The sequence below is a fragment of the Siphateles boraxobius genome, unplaced genomic scaffold (genome assembly GCF_051911475.1).
Source record: "Siphateles boraxobius isolate OS27281-9 unplaced genomic scaffold, OSU_SipBor_1 8, whole genome shotgun sequence".
Classification (NCBI taxonomy): Eukaryota; Metazoa; Chordata; class Actinopteri; order Cypriniformes; family Leuciscidae; genus Siphateles; species Siphateles boraxobius.
The window spans coordinates 13,413,145-13,428,806 of NW_027509208.1; the positions used below are offsets into that span (position 1 = coordinate 13,413,145).

At 35.9% G+C, this 15,662-nt stretch overlaps 1 protein-coding gene across 3 annotated transcripts; it reads left to right on the forward strand.

Moving 5' to 3' along the window:
* Window positions 1-1,343: 1,343 nt before the first annotated feature.
* Window positions 1,344-15,432, forward strand: ptk2bb (protein tyrosine kinase 2 beta, b). 3 transcript variants are annotated; one of them, XM_077219996.1, is made up of 31 exons: window positions 1,571-1,768; window positions 4,042-4,247; window positions 4,544-4,722; window positions 4,878-4,965; window positions 5,068-5,147; window positions 5,285-5,347; window positions 5,430-5,484; window positions 5,821-5,961; window positions 6,074-6,148; window positions 6,812-6,913; window positions 7,014-7,143; window positions 7,405-7,444; window positions 7,641-7,669; window positions 7,770-7,817; window positions 7,919-8,013; window positions 8,242-8,323; window positions 8,763-8,863; window positions 9,442-9,557; window positions 10,408-10,508; window positions 10,715-10,804; window positions 11,657-11,861; window positions 12,020-12,128; window positions 12,218-12,277; window positions 12,567-12,689; window positions 12,861-13,010; window positions 13,108-13,143; window positions 13,299-13,323; window positions 13,482-13,528; window positions 13,670-13,804; window positions 14,248-14,328; window positions 14,486-15,432. In XM_077219996.1, the coding sequence occupies exons 2-31, from the start codon at window positions 4,056-4,058 to the stop codon at window positions 14,720-14,722; spliced, it is 3,015 nt and encodes a 1,004-aa protein (XP_077076111.1). In that variant the 5' UTR covers window positions 1,571-1,768; window positions 4,042-4,055; the 3' UTR covers window positions 14,723-15,432. The 3 variants fall into 3 exon arrangements, with proteins under 3 accessions (XP_077076112.1, XP_077076111.1, XP_077076110.1); XM_077219995.1 differs by having other exon boundaries at window positions 1,577-1,768; window positions 4,004-4,247; XM_077219997.1 differs by lacking the exon at window positions 10,715-10,804 and having other exon boundaries at window positions 1,344-1,768; window positions 4,004-4,247.
* Window positions 15,433-15,662: the final 230 nt, after the last annotated feature.

The window sequence follows — 15,662 nt, forward strand, 5'->3', positions numbered from 1 at the left end:
TTACAATGTAGAAATGGTAAATCTAACCTAACTGAAGCAGTGACCCTTACGAAAAAGAAGTTTAATGACGAGAACAAATGTACTCGTGAACGCGGACTGACAACAGAACCAGAAGAGAATACAATGGTGAATAAAGTAATCTTTTTGTTATTTTTGGAACAAAATGTATTTTCGATGCTTCAGAAAATTCTAACTAACCCACTGAGGCCACATGGACTACTTTGATGATGTCTTTATTGCCTTTCTGGACAAGGACAGTATACCGTACATAGATTTTCAATGGAGGGACAGAAAACTCTCGGACTAAATCTAAAATATCTTAAACTGTGTTCCGAAGATGAACAGAGGTCTTACGGGCTTAGAACGACATCAGGGTGAGTCATTAATGACATCATTTTCATTTTTGGGTGAACTAACCCTTTAAGTACACAACAGTATAAAAGTATACTTTTTTTGTAAGGGAAGCTCTGTAAAATGAGTCTGCTCTTGTGCGTGTCTTTAGCCTACTGTGATTCTTCAGCACATTAAACACATTAAACAGTCTTATTATTAACATCTGATCATTGTGACTTCCATCTGCCACTGCACTGGACTCTGTCCATCCCGCATGGCTCATTCATCCTGAAAGGGTCAAGCTGTCAGAAATAAGTTTAAGATCCATGCAGTGTCTGTGACCAGAAATCAACCGTATTGTCATTTACACTGCTAGACACTGCACAAAGAATTATGTTCAGCTTTTGTGCAATGGCGGATGGAAACTCCCCCCTAGTGTTGCTGTGAATATACTGCCATCTACTGAGGCAGACAATGTGGTTCAATGACAAATTTGAACACATTTGTTGCAGAACTTTTGTGGTGTATTTCTGGTGCACAGATATTACAGTAATAAACTAACATATAAAACATAACAGTCAGTTCCGGTGCCATAATCTGATTGGCTGAGCAGTTATAGAGCAGGCAGGCACCTTCAACAGGTACCATGGCAGTGGTATTTTAGTATTAAAATTATAGAACTACTGTTCACTATTCACCTAGATTTAAATCTTTATTTTAATTTTAGATTTCGATCTAATTGTTGTGAAAGAAAAAATGTTAACGACCAACCAAATCTAAAGTTTACCTCTCTACTAAATGTTACATTGTCGCTCCTTTATTCAAATGTGTTACATAAAATTCAAATGTCACTAACGGTTAATTTAATGGATTTACAATGTAAACATCAGCAGTTATTGTTCAGGACAGATACTTTTTTGCGTCACTTTACGAAAGGGCAAAGTCTAAAGTTGCTTAGTGAAAAAAAAAGTTGCCTAGTGGTTCATATACTTGGCCACTAGATGTCAGTTGTGTCTTAGTAAAACATCATCAATGTAGCCTATTTGATGAAAAATAAAATATATTTTTTTTTCTGAGAAATGCTTAATTGATTATTTTTTGTTATTATTCCTGATTATTCCCATCATTGCTCATAAAAGATCAATATTTTGTGACTTTTGCAAACTGGATGGCGTTTCAAATCAAATGTGTGCATATTACAATGTGAGAACGTGTTATTAGCGGCGACTTTTTGCTCAGTCTCACCAATAACGGATATCATTCGACACTGCTAGGCAATATTATCTTTCTGCAGTCACTCAAGCGAAGGGAGTGGCTTCAACAGTCTCTCTATCTACCTGACTCTGAGAGCTGGACTTTGACTGAGGATCTTAAAGGAAATAAGAAAAACAATACAAACAAAAAAACAACAACAACAAGAGCACAACTTTGCAAGGTTAGTGAGCAACTTTAATTAATACTGCGTTAACGGCGATGGGCAAAACATCTTATGAGCTGTTGTTTTCCATGTAGCCTAGGTCAAGTTGTTAATTTAGCAAGTTGTTAAAGTAAAATACACTCATTAAAATCACAAAACATACAATAGATTCCAAAGTGTTGTGATATATAGACATGCTATTAATTCAAATACGCAATTTTACACTACAACTCTTTTACATGTATTTATATGTTGGCTATGTGTGGTGTTTTGGGAGGGCAAGTCTGCGCAGGTACGGTTACGTGCACGCGCATTCCAGGGTTTTCTTCATAGATAGAGCATGCATTCTGGCCACGTGACGCAACCTGCTGCAATCTAGGCGGTCTGCCTTAACTTAATGTTTATCTCGTCTTTAGAAGGGTTTATAGTTGTCAGTTTCTTAACTAAGTATTCACCCTTTGATAGGTGTTTACAGCAATTCAGTACAGTACTTCAGTTTTTGGAGTGTTTTGGGTGAGGAGGATTCAGGAAACCACACACAATTATATAATTAAATGCTAAACATATAAGTGTATATTTGATTATTCCATTAGAGTTAATAGTGGAAATATCAAGACTATCAGACTTTTAACAGTGTCAAGTGTAAAATAACAATACCAGAACACGAGTGTATAGCGAAATGTATAATTTAGTCTATAAATTATGTATTTATTCATTCTTCTTGCTGTCTGCTCTGTCAGGGCATGTGATTCACTATATAAACAACAAAACATAGAGCTATATAATTCAGTGACTTATACAAGTGTAATTGAAAAAATGTTAGACAAAACAAACTAAAATCTGTATTTCTTTATTGTTTTAGAACTTAACATTGAAAAACTTTATCCAGGTATTTAAAAATGCTGTTTGCACATATAACTCCTTCCTTGTGCTAGTTCTGTTGTGTGTGTGTGTGTGTGTGTGTGTGTGTGTGTGTGTGTGTGTGTGTGTGTGTGTGTGTGTGTGTGTGTGTGTGTGTGTGTGTGTGTTCTGTTGCTCTAAGCTAGCATTAGCTTGTAAAAATTACAGCCTCCAGAGGTCAAATCCCACATACTTGTTATCTGTGTTAGATTAACTATTTCAGAACAACAAGTCAAGTTCTAGTTGCTACACTTATGTTTTATTCTTTTTTCAACTAACCTGACTTTAAAAACAATGTCCACTTTACTGATGTGACACTGAAACTTTAGCCCTGTGTAAACAAATGATTTGTCACTTAAAATAAAGGCTTAGTTGAAACCAAGTACAGCTGGTACTTTTATTTTGCCATTTGTGACTCATTTTGCAACAGTAACTGCAAGGGATTATAATTAATCTCACACTTAAAAAAACAGAGCACATAAAGGTTTTGTCATATACATGCATTGCACAGGACTGTTTCAGTTGCTTGTGCACAAACAAAGGTAGCTTGGCAGTCGTGCTTGAGGGATAAAAAAAAGTAGCCTTACTTCTAGGAATTCATTGCCTCGGGCAAACAAAACACCAAGACAGGCCCTAAAAGATAATACACAGATGTGCTCACATACATGCAAACATACATTTATAAACTTCCTATAAACTAGATTCTTGCTGTGCCTTTAGATTTTGTCAAACACCCTCTGATAATCTCAGACCAAATCAATCATCAATATTGTATCAGCTCTATATTCCAGAAAATTCAATCACATGGGTGTGGGGACAGAGCGATGTGATTATTTGAGCACAGAAACACAACCAGTGTGAGCAAACACAGTGTAATCTTTGGTCTAATGGATTTTTGGTCATATAACATCCATTTTGAATGTGCTTTTTTCAGGTTGTCTAATAACAATGCACAGTAGCCTACCATATATCAGTTATCAGGCGATTTTAGAAGAAAAAAAAATTGTTGATGATATTGTATATATAATTGTCCATGCTAAATTCCCTTATTTTTACATGTAGATTACATTTTCCATAATTTTGTTGCGATCACAGAAGTGCCTCATCATCTAATGGTTACTTAATTTTAATCTTTAATAACACTAATAATTTAATAACACTGTTAATTGTAATCTCTAGCAATTCTCAAAATGAAATATCCTACTGTAATTACAATTCCTACTGTAAAATGGTATAAGTGATATAAAAGTATTATATACAATGTAATTAATTGTTAAAGCCTTAGCACATGCCACATGATTCATCTAACTATTAAACAATGTTCTTGTTTTTCCAAACTGGCCATACTACCAGATGAGATGATTGTGTAATGGTGTTTGAATATCTTTGAGGACGTAACTTGGACATGGCGAGTGATGCAAGCACCCTTTCCTGGAAGGTACCCACACAGGACTGGGATGAGGGCATCAAAAGCCCTGACTTGGGTCCTGTTGGAGATGGCGGCCCTGTGAAGATTATCAAAGTGTGCTTCAGTAGCAGCAACAACCTCAGCAAAAACTTCAAACTGGTCAAATGTGACAGCTCATGGCAGATCAAGGTATACATGCACTGCTGTTCAAAAGTTTGGGGTTGGTAAGTTTTTTTTAAATGTTTTTGAAAGAAGTTTCTAAATGGAAATTTAAATTAGAAATCAGTTGTACATTATAAATGTCTTTACTGTCACTTTATCAATTTAATGCATCCTTGCTGAATGAAAGAAAAAAAATTACTGTTCATAAACTTTTGAACGGCAGTGTATATGATTGGCAAAACTAATGCATAGTGTTTCTACTAATAATATCCCAAATGTTGGAATATATTGTCTAAACACTTTGTATTTTGCTTATCCTTCAGACTATCATCCAGTCTATTCTGATCAGTGGGCGTTTGGGTCCAAATGTGCAGAACGCAGGCTGCTTTGGGCTGAGGCTCAAACACCTCAAATCTGAGGAGCTCCACTGGCTTCACCCAGACCTGACTGTAGGAGAGGTTGAGACACGTTACGAGCGCCATCATGCTGAGGCAGAGTGGAGGTGAGGGACAATAACGCTGGTCAACACTCCCACTCACATCACCAAATAAACTGTCTGTTATTTTAATGTTGCATATTATATATATATATATATATATATATATATATATATATATATATATATATATATATATATATTTGTGTGTTTTATTTCAGATATGACCTTAGAATTCGCTACATTCCTGTTGATTTCATGAAGAGGTTAAAAGAAGACAGAACCTTCCTGTTGTATTTCTATCAACAGGTCAGCAAACATCTCCAGATTTGCTTCGTCTCTGTGGTTGTAACTTATATATAGTCACCTTATGTCGCTCAGTCCATGAAAATACTGTTTCTCTTGTGGCAGGTGCGCTGTGACTACATGCAGCATCACGCTAGCAAAGTTAGCGACGGCATGGCACTTCAGCTAGGCTGTTTAGAGATCAGGTAAAGAACAGCAGACTCTGTTTGCCTGTTATCGAGTGTAACTGCAGGACTTCATGAACAACAACTGAGAAAAAAATGCTGTTGAATTGTTAATGTCAGAGCATTGAATGACATATGTGGTTTGTTCTGTCTTTCAGGAGATTTTATAAAGACATGAATGCCAAAGGTCTAGAGAAAAAGACAAATTTTGACTTATTAGAGTAAGTTTATATTTTTCATTTGTACGAAAGTCATTTTAATAAAGGTGATTTTGTTTGCTAATATCGTGGCTTTTTTATTTAGAAAAGATGTTGGTCTGGACCTGTTCTTTCCTAAGGGACTTATTGACAGTATGAAGGTTAGATTGGTTTTCTGCTTTTCAAGAGGTGACAGTAGTTGATTGAATGGCCATTTCCCAAGTTAATGTTGTCTGTGTTAAATAGTAGTAGTAATCATTTCTCCTTAACCAGCTGTTCGTCACAACCTATAATACCAATTGCAAAACTTTTACAGATAAGACATTTAAACTCAGCATAAATTCAGATTGGCTCATGTATTTTTGACTGAATGGATGAAGTTCAGAAATGTAAACCCTCTCAGTGCGATCAGGACCCCGATAAAAAAAAAAACAGAATCTTATGAGAGCTTAACACACTGACATTCTACATAAACTGTAAAAATTTGGTTTTAACAGGCTAAGCAACTTCGGAAGCTCATCCAGCAGACGTTTCAGCAGTATGCTACACTAAAAGAGGACGAGTGTATGATCAAGTTCTTCGAGACCTATGGAGAATTCTCCAACTTTGACGAGGAAATATTCCCTTGTGAGCTAGTCGTAAGTTTCCACAAGTTCCCCAACTTAGGTGTTATTTATTAATTGTGGCCAGAAATTGAACTCAGATTTAATGTAATACTTAATTTACTGAAGTCCTTCTTAATCTACACAGCAAGGCTGGAGTTTAGCAGTTGATTTAGTCATTGGTCTCAAAGGCATTCGTCAACGCACTAAATCAGACTCCACGGTGAGCAACGTCATACTTGGAAAAGTCTTTATTTTAATTACGATCAGTTTATTTTCAGTTTCAGGACAGTTGTCTATGGAAATTTCATTCTGCCAAGCAATAAAAATATTTAAAAAAAAAGTTAATTGTGAGTTTTTATCTTGCAATTCTGACCTTTTTTCATCCCAATTGTGAGTTTTGATCTCAATTGTGTCTTTAAAAAATCTGAATGCCATATTTACCGTATATCCCGCAATTGCTAGCTATACGAAGTAAACTATTGCAGAATTGCAATTGCATCCCGCAATTATTTTTTCTTCTTCTCAGAATTCTGTTTACATCTCACAATTCTGTATTATTCCCAAATTTTTAGACACCTGGCCTGAAATCATGCACATGCAGAATTCTGAGTAAAAAAGTCAGAATTTCAAGATGTAAACTAAGAATTCTGAGAAAAAAGTATGATTTGCAAGATGTATAACTTAAAAGTCAGTATTCTGCAAAAAAGTCAACATTGTGATATATAAACTTGTGAGAAGTTTATATGTAAAGAAAAAAAGTCTGAATTGTGAGATGAAAAGTTGCAATTACCTTTTTAATATTATTATTTTGTGGTGAAATATACTTCCGTAGTTGTCAGTGTCCAAATGTTGTTTAAAGTTTGTTCTCTTTTACTCTTCCCAGGCTGTCTGTCTTGCTGAATTTAAACAGATCCGAAGTATCAAGTATAACACACAAAGTGATGGCAGAACATTGTTACTTATTGATATCGAGGGTGCCAAACAGGTAAGAATGTGCTCACTATGCCCAGTATTAGGTTGTTAAACTTTGTATGCACAATGCCATTCATGTACTAAACTAGCCGTGACATTTTTTCCATTCATAGCCTCTCTCTGTCAGCGTGGCGTCTCTGGCCATTGCGGAGAACATGGCTGATCTTATCGATGGCTACTGTCGGTTGCTTAACCACACAGACTCATCTTTGATAGCTGGATTAAATAAAAGTAAATCTCAAGGTAAGTCCCAAATTTGTATGTCTGTAAATGTCAATAGTCATCTGGCAAAGTGGCAATTAAAAGAGATTATGTGAGCTAGTTTCAGAGGCATTTACCAAGGAGATAAATGACTAATACTTTTGTAGTTGATCTGAGAATAGAGTTTAGGGTAGCATTCTTCTGAATGTTGTGTTTTGAATCATGACTTCTGTGATTAATATGGGTTTGGGTATTGCCATATTTCTCTGTGTTGTAAACTGAGATTTATCTTCGCGATCTTAGGTGTGCAGTTGCGCAACTCACTTCCTGAAATTCCCTCAGGGTGAGTACATCAACATTCCTCTATCTGTGTTTTGTTCTCCACAATATGAATATTAATTACTATAACTCTGAAGTGATCTAACATGGATAAATTTGCAATAATTGAAATGGATCTGGACCTGCTGATTAAACGTTGCACATTTTTTAGAGACTTTATTTCACTGTCCTCAATGCTGTTCACTTTTTCCCACTGTTAGGGAGCAGAAAGAAAGCTTCAGATACAGCAGTGAGTATCACACCCTCCCATTCAGGAACCCAGCTTGATATTTACTGAATTATTCCAACATCTTCTTGACAATGTGAATAACATCAACTCCATGTTTCAGACTCTGATATATACTGTGAAATCGCAGATGAAAAGCCACCACCACCTGGTATGTAAGGGAATTGTTTTTAGTATCACTGTAAAATCATTATTGTTTGTACTGTATTGATGTTCAAGTCCTCTCATAGTTTTTCATGTGTTTCGCAATAGCAAAGGTTGGCCTGTACAGGAAAGATATTATCCTGAAACTTATGCTGGGCGAAGGGTTCTTTGGGGAGGTTCATGAAGGAGTTTACCATAAAAAGGCAAGCATTACTTCCAGACACTTTAGATGTGTTATGATACAACAAATACTAAAATGTTTTTTTGTTTTTTTTTGTGGGTCAAATCTGGATTTGTCCTTTTACATTTAGCATAATATTGTTAGATGTCTCAAAATAACATTAATACATCTTATCATCAGTGAATTAACTAACATGATTATGAATTTTTTTAATTGAATAATTTGAATTTTCAATAATTGTCATGGTTAGACTGGGGAGAAGATCAGTGTTGCGGTGAAGACCTGTAAGGAGTGTGCACCTGACGTCAGAGAGAAGTTTGTGGGTGAAGCAGGTATGTGAATGTAAATGTCAAGAGATGGGTGTTTCTTCAACTGTGGGCACTTTTGGACCTGTTGGACCTCTATTGGACTTATGGATTTTTGCATAATTTTATGATTAGAAATGATGCACAAGAAAGAAAAAAAGCATTTACCTTGCTTTTTCTTTATTTCCTTGCATTTTACAACAGTTGTTCTCATCCAGGGGTCCAGGGCCCACTATGGCGCCTTCAACAAACTTCCAAGGGGGCCTCAAAATTACTAATAAAATATTATTTAAAATAAGACAAAGCGAGATTTGTTTTTTTATTATTATTTCAAGAACCACAATTTTATGTGATATATGAGGAAGCATAATTTTAAAAGTGAAAAAGTCATGTAAATTAATAAAAAATTATATATTTTTTTATTTATTTTTTTAAAATAATGAATATACATGTTCAACCCATTTAGTTATCATGAAGAAACTTGACCATCCACACATAGTGCGACTGATTGGTGTCATTGAGGAAGACCCGGTATGGATTGTCATGGAGCTGTGTCAGCACGGAGAGGTAAGCAACAGCTCTGATGCTGGATGATATCACTCTTATTTTTATTATATGTCAAAACACGTCTTTTGGAAAATTGCAGGGCCAATAATGTTGTCACTATGAGGGATTATTTTGGAAAGGGTGGTAATATATTATATGACATAGAGGGGTTTACGTAACTTTTAAATTAAATCAATAAAATTTCCTTTCAATCCATAGTGTAATTCCATTTGCCAGAACGGCTGTGATTGATGTAGCAAACTCAATTATGTGAATGCCATAGATATGGCTCTATTAACATTTACAGGCTCTGTAAAACTGTCATAAACTGTTTACAAACTCACAGGAAGTTCAGTATTATGTGAATCAACACGATTGGTTCTTGGCAAGTACAGAATGACTGGCTTGAGAAGTCAAGTAGTGGTAAGCAAACATGGTTGGGATTTAATATAGTTACTAAATGCTTTAGAAACCATCATTGGGCCTGAAAAATGCCTTTCAGGGCAGCAGAAAGACTATATGATGTGTAATGCTCCACTTTAATAAAGTGGAAATTGCCACACTAATCCTTTTCTAAAATACTTTTTTTGTGCTTACAGCTGGGGAAGTACTTGACAAAAAACCAGCAGAGTTTGACCAGTGTGACTCTGGTTCTCTTCAGCCTACAGATCTGCAAAGCACTTGTTTACCTACAGGGAATGAACATGGTCCACCGGTGTGACATTCAATTCAGTATTTTTAATTGACTTTGTTCACCATGTCTGCATTTATTTGATCAAAAATACAATACTAACAACAATATTGTGAAATATTATTACCATTTAAAATATCTGTTTTAAATTTACTACATAAATGTAAATCATTCCTGAGATAGCAAAGCTGAATTTTCAGTCTTGTCACATGATCCTTCAGAAATCAGTCTAAAATGCTGAATTTGAGTGCAAGAAACATTTTATTATTATTATTATCAATGTTGAAAACAATTGTGCTGCTTTTTATTTTTTTGGAAAACCGTGTGAAATGTTTGATGAGTAGAAAGTTCAGAAGAACAGCATTTGTTTGAAATGAATCAATTCAAATTTTACTGACCCTAAACTTTACGCTGTTAGTGCATGTACTGTAGTAATGCATTTACATTTTTATTAGACAGAGCATTCTGGGAAATCACTCAAATTGTTTATATACATACGTACAGTGGGTCCATACTTGGAAGTAAACAAAGTTTTTAAGTAATGGGATATTGTGATGTGAAAAAAAATCTATTATTTTAAGTCACTAATAAAATAAGTAGATTTGTGACAATGTCTATACAACTCTGTACAGATGGTCAGATGTTCTTGATTCCATTGAAGCTCAAGATGCTCTTAAGATCATCTCAATAAATGCTGGATAATGTGATCATCAGGTTTTACACAAACTTGTGGAGTTCATGCAGCTCGAGTGCTACTGTCATTAAAGAAAAAGAAACAAACCAAATACTAAGACATTCTGAAATCTATGCATTAATGTGACATTTTCATTATTGTTGCTGTTTGTCTTACGTGTTTTTGTCATCTGGTTGACAGGGACATAGCTGTACGAAATGTGCTTGTTGCCACTCCTGAGTCTGTGAAGCTGGGTGACTTTGGGCTTTCCAGATACATAGAGGATGAAGAATATTACAAAGGTTACCTCAGCTGTTTACACACTCATAAAAGTTGTAATTTTTTTAATCATTGCTTGATTCATCGTTTCATTCCCTGATGAAACTGCATCTAAACTCCGCTAGTGCCACGTTATATAAATCTTCAAAAATATTCTTAGCTTTGTGGATGTTTATATTTTGTATAGCAGGCATTGGAAATTTCTCATTACCTTGCATTATGTCTTCAGCATCTGTTACTCGTTTACCGATCAAATGGATGGCTCCTGAATCCATTAACTTCAGACGCTTCACCGCGGCCAGTGATGTTTGGATGTTTGGTGAGTGAATAGAAGAAAATCATCAGATTTTAACACAAGGCCAGTGTACCAAACAATGACACTGTTACAGTAATATAGACAGACAATCGCTTGTATATTGCCAGTTTAGAAACAAATATTTCTAAAATTGCCTCTATCTTTATTAGTCATCGTAAAGTTCTCGGAGGGCACACAATTCTTTTTTATGAATCCAATTTTCTGTTTTGGCATGCTTAACCATCCTCTACTTGAAAACATTATTCAGTGCCCCAGGCCCACTATCAAACTTAATTTAGACAAATTACCATACAATAACTGACTTTATTGCCCATTTTTCATTTTAAACTAATTTCCTGGTACAATTATTAAATAATCATTTTGGAATAAAGCATATCTGTAATACTTTTTCTGTACTGTATTTATATTAGTCTTTGATCAACTGATATCTTGATAGCTTGAGACGTCAACAGATTTTCTTTTTTTTGTGACGCCCCTCACTGACACATGGGGTAAATAACACATGACTAGAGAGACAGAGACCCCTCTGTTTGTGGACCTCAGCTGCCATGTTCTGTGAATCATGACCTTTCACTCAGTCTCTCTGATGGATGGCTTCACATAAGAGTGCAGAAGCACCATCTTCAGTACTGAAGCAGGGGAAAGGTGAACAAATGATCCCAACAGTTACTCAAGCTTTGGCCTCACTTTTTCAGAAAAGAGGAACCAACATTTTATTCCGAATGAAATGCCTTAAATGTTCATTTGTATCAATTTAATGCATATTCGCGGAATGTAAGTATTAATTTCTTCTGAGAAGAGTAAAATGTGATTCCTCCTAAGTACATTTTATGCTCTCGTGTTGCTCCCGTCCAGCTGTGTGTGTGTGGGAGATTACGAACCGAGGTAAACAGCCGTTCCACTGGCTTGACAATCGTGATGTGATTAACCAGCTGGAACAGGGAAACAGGCTGCCCAAACCTGAACAGTGCCCTCCTGCCCTGTACTCACTCATGACCCGCTGCTGGAGCTACGACCCACGCGAGAGACCCACCTTCACTGAACTAGCCTGCAACATCAGGTTTCTGCCCAATAATAATCACTGTTATTGATATAATATCTTGCATTTTTCTCTCTAAATTATATAAAATGGTTCAGAACATTGCATTAACTGACATTTTATCCATCTTTTTCCGTTATGTTTACATTCATTGTAACTAACGCACTCTTTTTTAACAGTGATGTCCACCAAATGGAGAAGGAGGCGGAGGTGGAGAGAGAGAGAGACAAAGCCCGTAACACCCGGTTCCTGGAGCCCAAGTTTAACATTAGTGAACCTCCACCAAAGGTAGCTGTCAGCTTTATTGGCTTTTTGTTTGCCCTAGTTACAGCAGCACATTCTTCTTAACAGTCAGTGTGATTTGTTTACACCTCCAGCCTTCTAGAGTCAATACTAGCCGCTTCGGAAATACCCTTGGAGTCGGCCTACATCTCCAGGTAGTGTGTTCTTTTTGTTTAAATATCATATATAGGAAATGTATAGTTTAAAGTTTAAATCACTAAGCACTGAATTGTTGTAAATTTAAATATTCATTGATTCTATAGAGTGTATGTATATGTATGTGTGTATATATATATATATATATATATATATATATATATATATATATATACTGTATATTATCTATTACTATAATATTGTACATAATAATAATTGTAAATAATTATATTTTATATTTATTTAATTGTATATTAATTTAATGTATCCTGCTCTGATTTTCACTAGCTTAATGAGGCTTTATGTGCCAGTTCACCAGACCTGGCCAGCCCGTGTGATTACCAGTCACCTGTGGACTCAACCAACATTCTGTCCGTTCCCAAGGCCTCGCCCCGTCGCCTCAGTCTTGGGGTAAAATTAAGCCATGATGTCTATTTTAAATGTATTTTCATTTAATTTCATTTTTGTATTTGTTTTTTAATTTTATTTAAAAATGATAAAATAATATAATAATAAAATATAAAGAAATAACTGTAGACTTTTATTAGAAGCTATATGGATTTGTGTGTGTGTACGGGGTAGGAGGGGGAGTTCAGCTTCGGTCCATCCACTATGGAAGATGCCCAGAGGCTGTGGCAGGTGGAGAAGGAGCGCATGCATGATACTATGAAGATGCAGAAAGAGCAGATGGAGGAGGACACCAAATGGTTAAAGAAGGAGGAGAAGCTACTGGTAAGGAGGAAAACCTTTTTACCAATCTCTTATGTAATATAGGTCTGTCTTTAATATTTGTAATAATACACATTGCATGCTTGTTGCTCTTTTTAAGGACCCAATGGTTCACGAGGGCACAAATATGCATGAGGTGTGTATGTTCTTTATTTTTTTTAAACTCATATCATGTTGTATCAATTATATTTTCATTCCAGTTCATAGATCTGATGTACTATGTAAAAAAATGACTACCACCTGAGTGTAAAATTTGACAACCCCAATAATTATTTTTTTATTAATTACCAGGCCCCTGAACCACCACTTAGTTATGGTAAGTCCTCTGCATTCTAGTAAAAAGTCAAGATACGGATGTCAATCTATTGTAAATTATATCACATGTTTTTATATTTTATGAGAAAATTAATGTAATTCTTGTGCCAGATTAACTTGTTACCTCTTATACTGACTGTTTCCTGTATCCACTTAAAGCTGAACTGCATCATCCTCCTTCAAAACCACCCAGAACTACAGTGCAAGTAAAGACTTGTTTACACTCATGTACAGTATGCATGTTGTATATATTTAATGTGTAAATAATTGACCCCTCCCTTTACCATTACAATGGTAATAACAATTATTCAGTTCAATGTGTCTTCTGTCTGTCATCTGTCTTTCAGCCTACACCTACAGCAGAGCTGGACCGCTCAGAGGATAATGTGTACCAGTGTGTCATGGACGTGGTGAAAGTGGTGGTGCAGCTGAAAAATGACATTAACACACTGCCATCTACTGAATACATCTCTTCTGTCAAAGTGAGATTAGGCCTGGGCAGTATGAGGATATATCAAAGTGACAATATAAAGTGTCTATATAGAGATATTTCTACTTAGGTACTAAAATTGATTGGCACTTATTAGAGTGATAAAGAAACGTGCATAAATGAAAAAATAATGAACAGGACGTGCATGATGTTAAAAAGAGTTGTGCAAGTGCAATAAGCTGTGGAAAAAAAGAACTACATGCATTACTCACACTGACAGCCTATTATACCTTGTGCCGTCTGCGTAAATATTGCTAAAACAACAAAAGACAAAGAGAAAATTACTCACTGCTCTAGACTGAAGGAATTTTGTATTTTATATCTAATAAGAATCAGTTTATATTTAATTCATACAGTGAAAAAATATATTTTGGCTTAAATTTTAAATTAATGTATTTGTGTATTGATGTATTAATGTACATAATTAATTTGCAGACTGTCGGACTCTCATTAAGAAATCTGATCAACAGTGTGGATGATATACTACCAAATCTGCATGTTTCCTGTAGAACAGAGGTATCGGACCTGATTTCATGACACTAACAATATAGTGTAATATTTGCATTTTCCTAGTGAAATGCCCTCTCTAAGTGTTGCAAAAGGTGTTCTCCAATACAGATTACACTTTAAGAGCACAAAGGTGATCTCAACATTTCTTTGTCTCTGCTCTCAGATCGAAGGCACTCAGAAGTTGTTGAATAAGGACTTGGCTGAGCTCATCAGCAAGATGCGTCTGGCCCAGCAGAACGCCATCACCTCTCTGAAAGAAGAGTGCAAGAAACAGATGTTGACCGCGGCCCATGGTTTGGCCATGGATGCCAAGAACTTGTTAGATTCTGTAGACCAGGCACGGGTGCGCTCGAACCTGGCCAGACCCAAACCTGAGGACGCAGACTCACAGACTGACTAGAGGAGCAGCTCGGGATATGCCGACCCGCAACTTGAGTACAGGACAGATTGAATCATCTGTTTGCATAAGAATCAGTGTAATAACAGGGCAACACAAACACCAGTATGGGACATGAAACATCCAGTAGAAATTCAAGCTACTGTTAATAACAGCTAGCTTTCCGAACCCTACATGATCTCTGGACATCTTGTCTTAATAATTACATTTTTATGTATTGTAGACCAACGCTATATAAGAGAATCACATATAAGAAAATATGCTTTTTATGTTTACAAACAGCATTAAAAGATGTCTTCCTAAAACACCACAGATCAAAAGTGCAAATACAACTCTTTATATGTGTATCTGTATGAAAGGGGCTAGATGTAGATTTCAGAAACCCTTGTTATTAGCGACAACAGTGGCCGTTAAGTGAACCGCAGCCAGCAACTTATTGCTTGTGCTCGTGCTCGCACACGTAACGGACTGAACGTGATCCGAGGTCCCCCACAGCAAATTTATTTTTCGATCTTTGTTTAGAAGTAAAAAGAAATTTGGAAATACATTTGCAGCGATATACTGTTAATGATGATCCTTCCTGGTGTTGTCCACCCTGCTGAGAGCGACAGATGAATATGTGCTGAACACTATCCTCTAAATAACAAAATAAACACTCAACAGAAATGACAATGGTAAGAAAACAACAGTTAATAAAAAACATCTGATCATAACGATGTGGAAATGTTTGCACAAGCTCTGCAATTCACCGGCATCATGTCACAGATGATGCCTAATTAAAACTATGTTGTGATAGTTTTGTTTGACTAAAGTATACAGAATTTGAGACTATAGACTGTATACATCTGGCTATGTGAGACTATAATTTATATTACACCGTTTCTTAGCATGGCTCTTTCGGCATTATCCTGGACATTGTATTAGCATTTGTTTCATGTGTCAG

Bases quoted from the DNA above. Each gene is read 5' to 3' on its own strand.
- ptk2bb (XM_077219996.1), top strand. From the start codon at position 4,056: ATGGCGAGTGATGCAAGCACCCTTTCCTGGAAGGTACCCACACAGGAC. The intron at 5,148-5,284 runs GTAAAGAACAGC...TCTGTCTTTCAG, and splicing joins CTAGGCTGTTTAGAGATCAG to GAGATTTTATAAAGACATGA. The intron at 5,348-5,429 runs GTAAGTTTATAT...TTTTTTATTTAG, and splicing joins ACAAATTTTGACTTATTAGA to AAAAGATGTTGGTCTGGACC.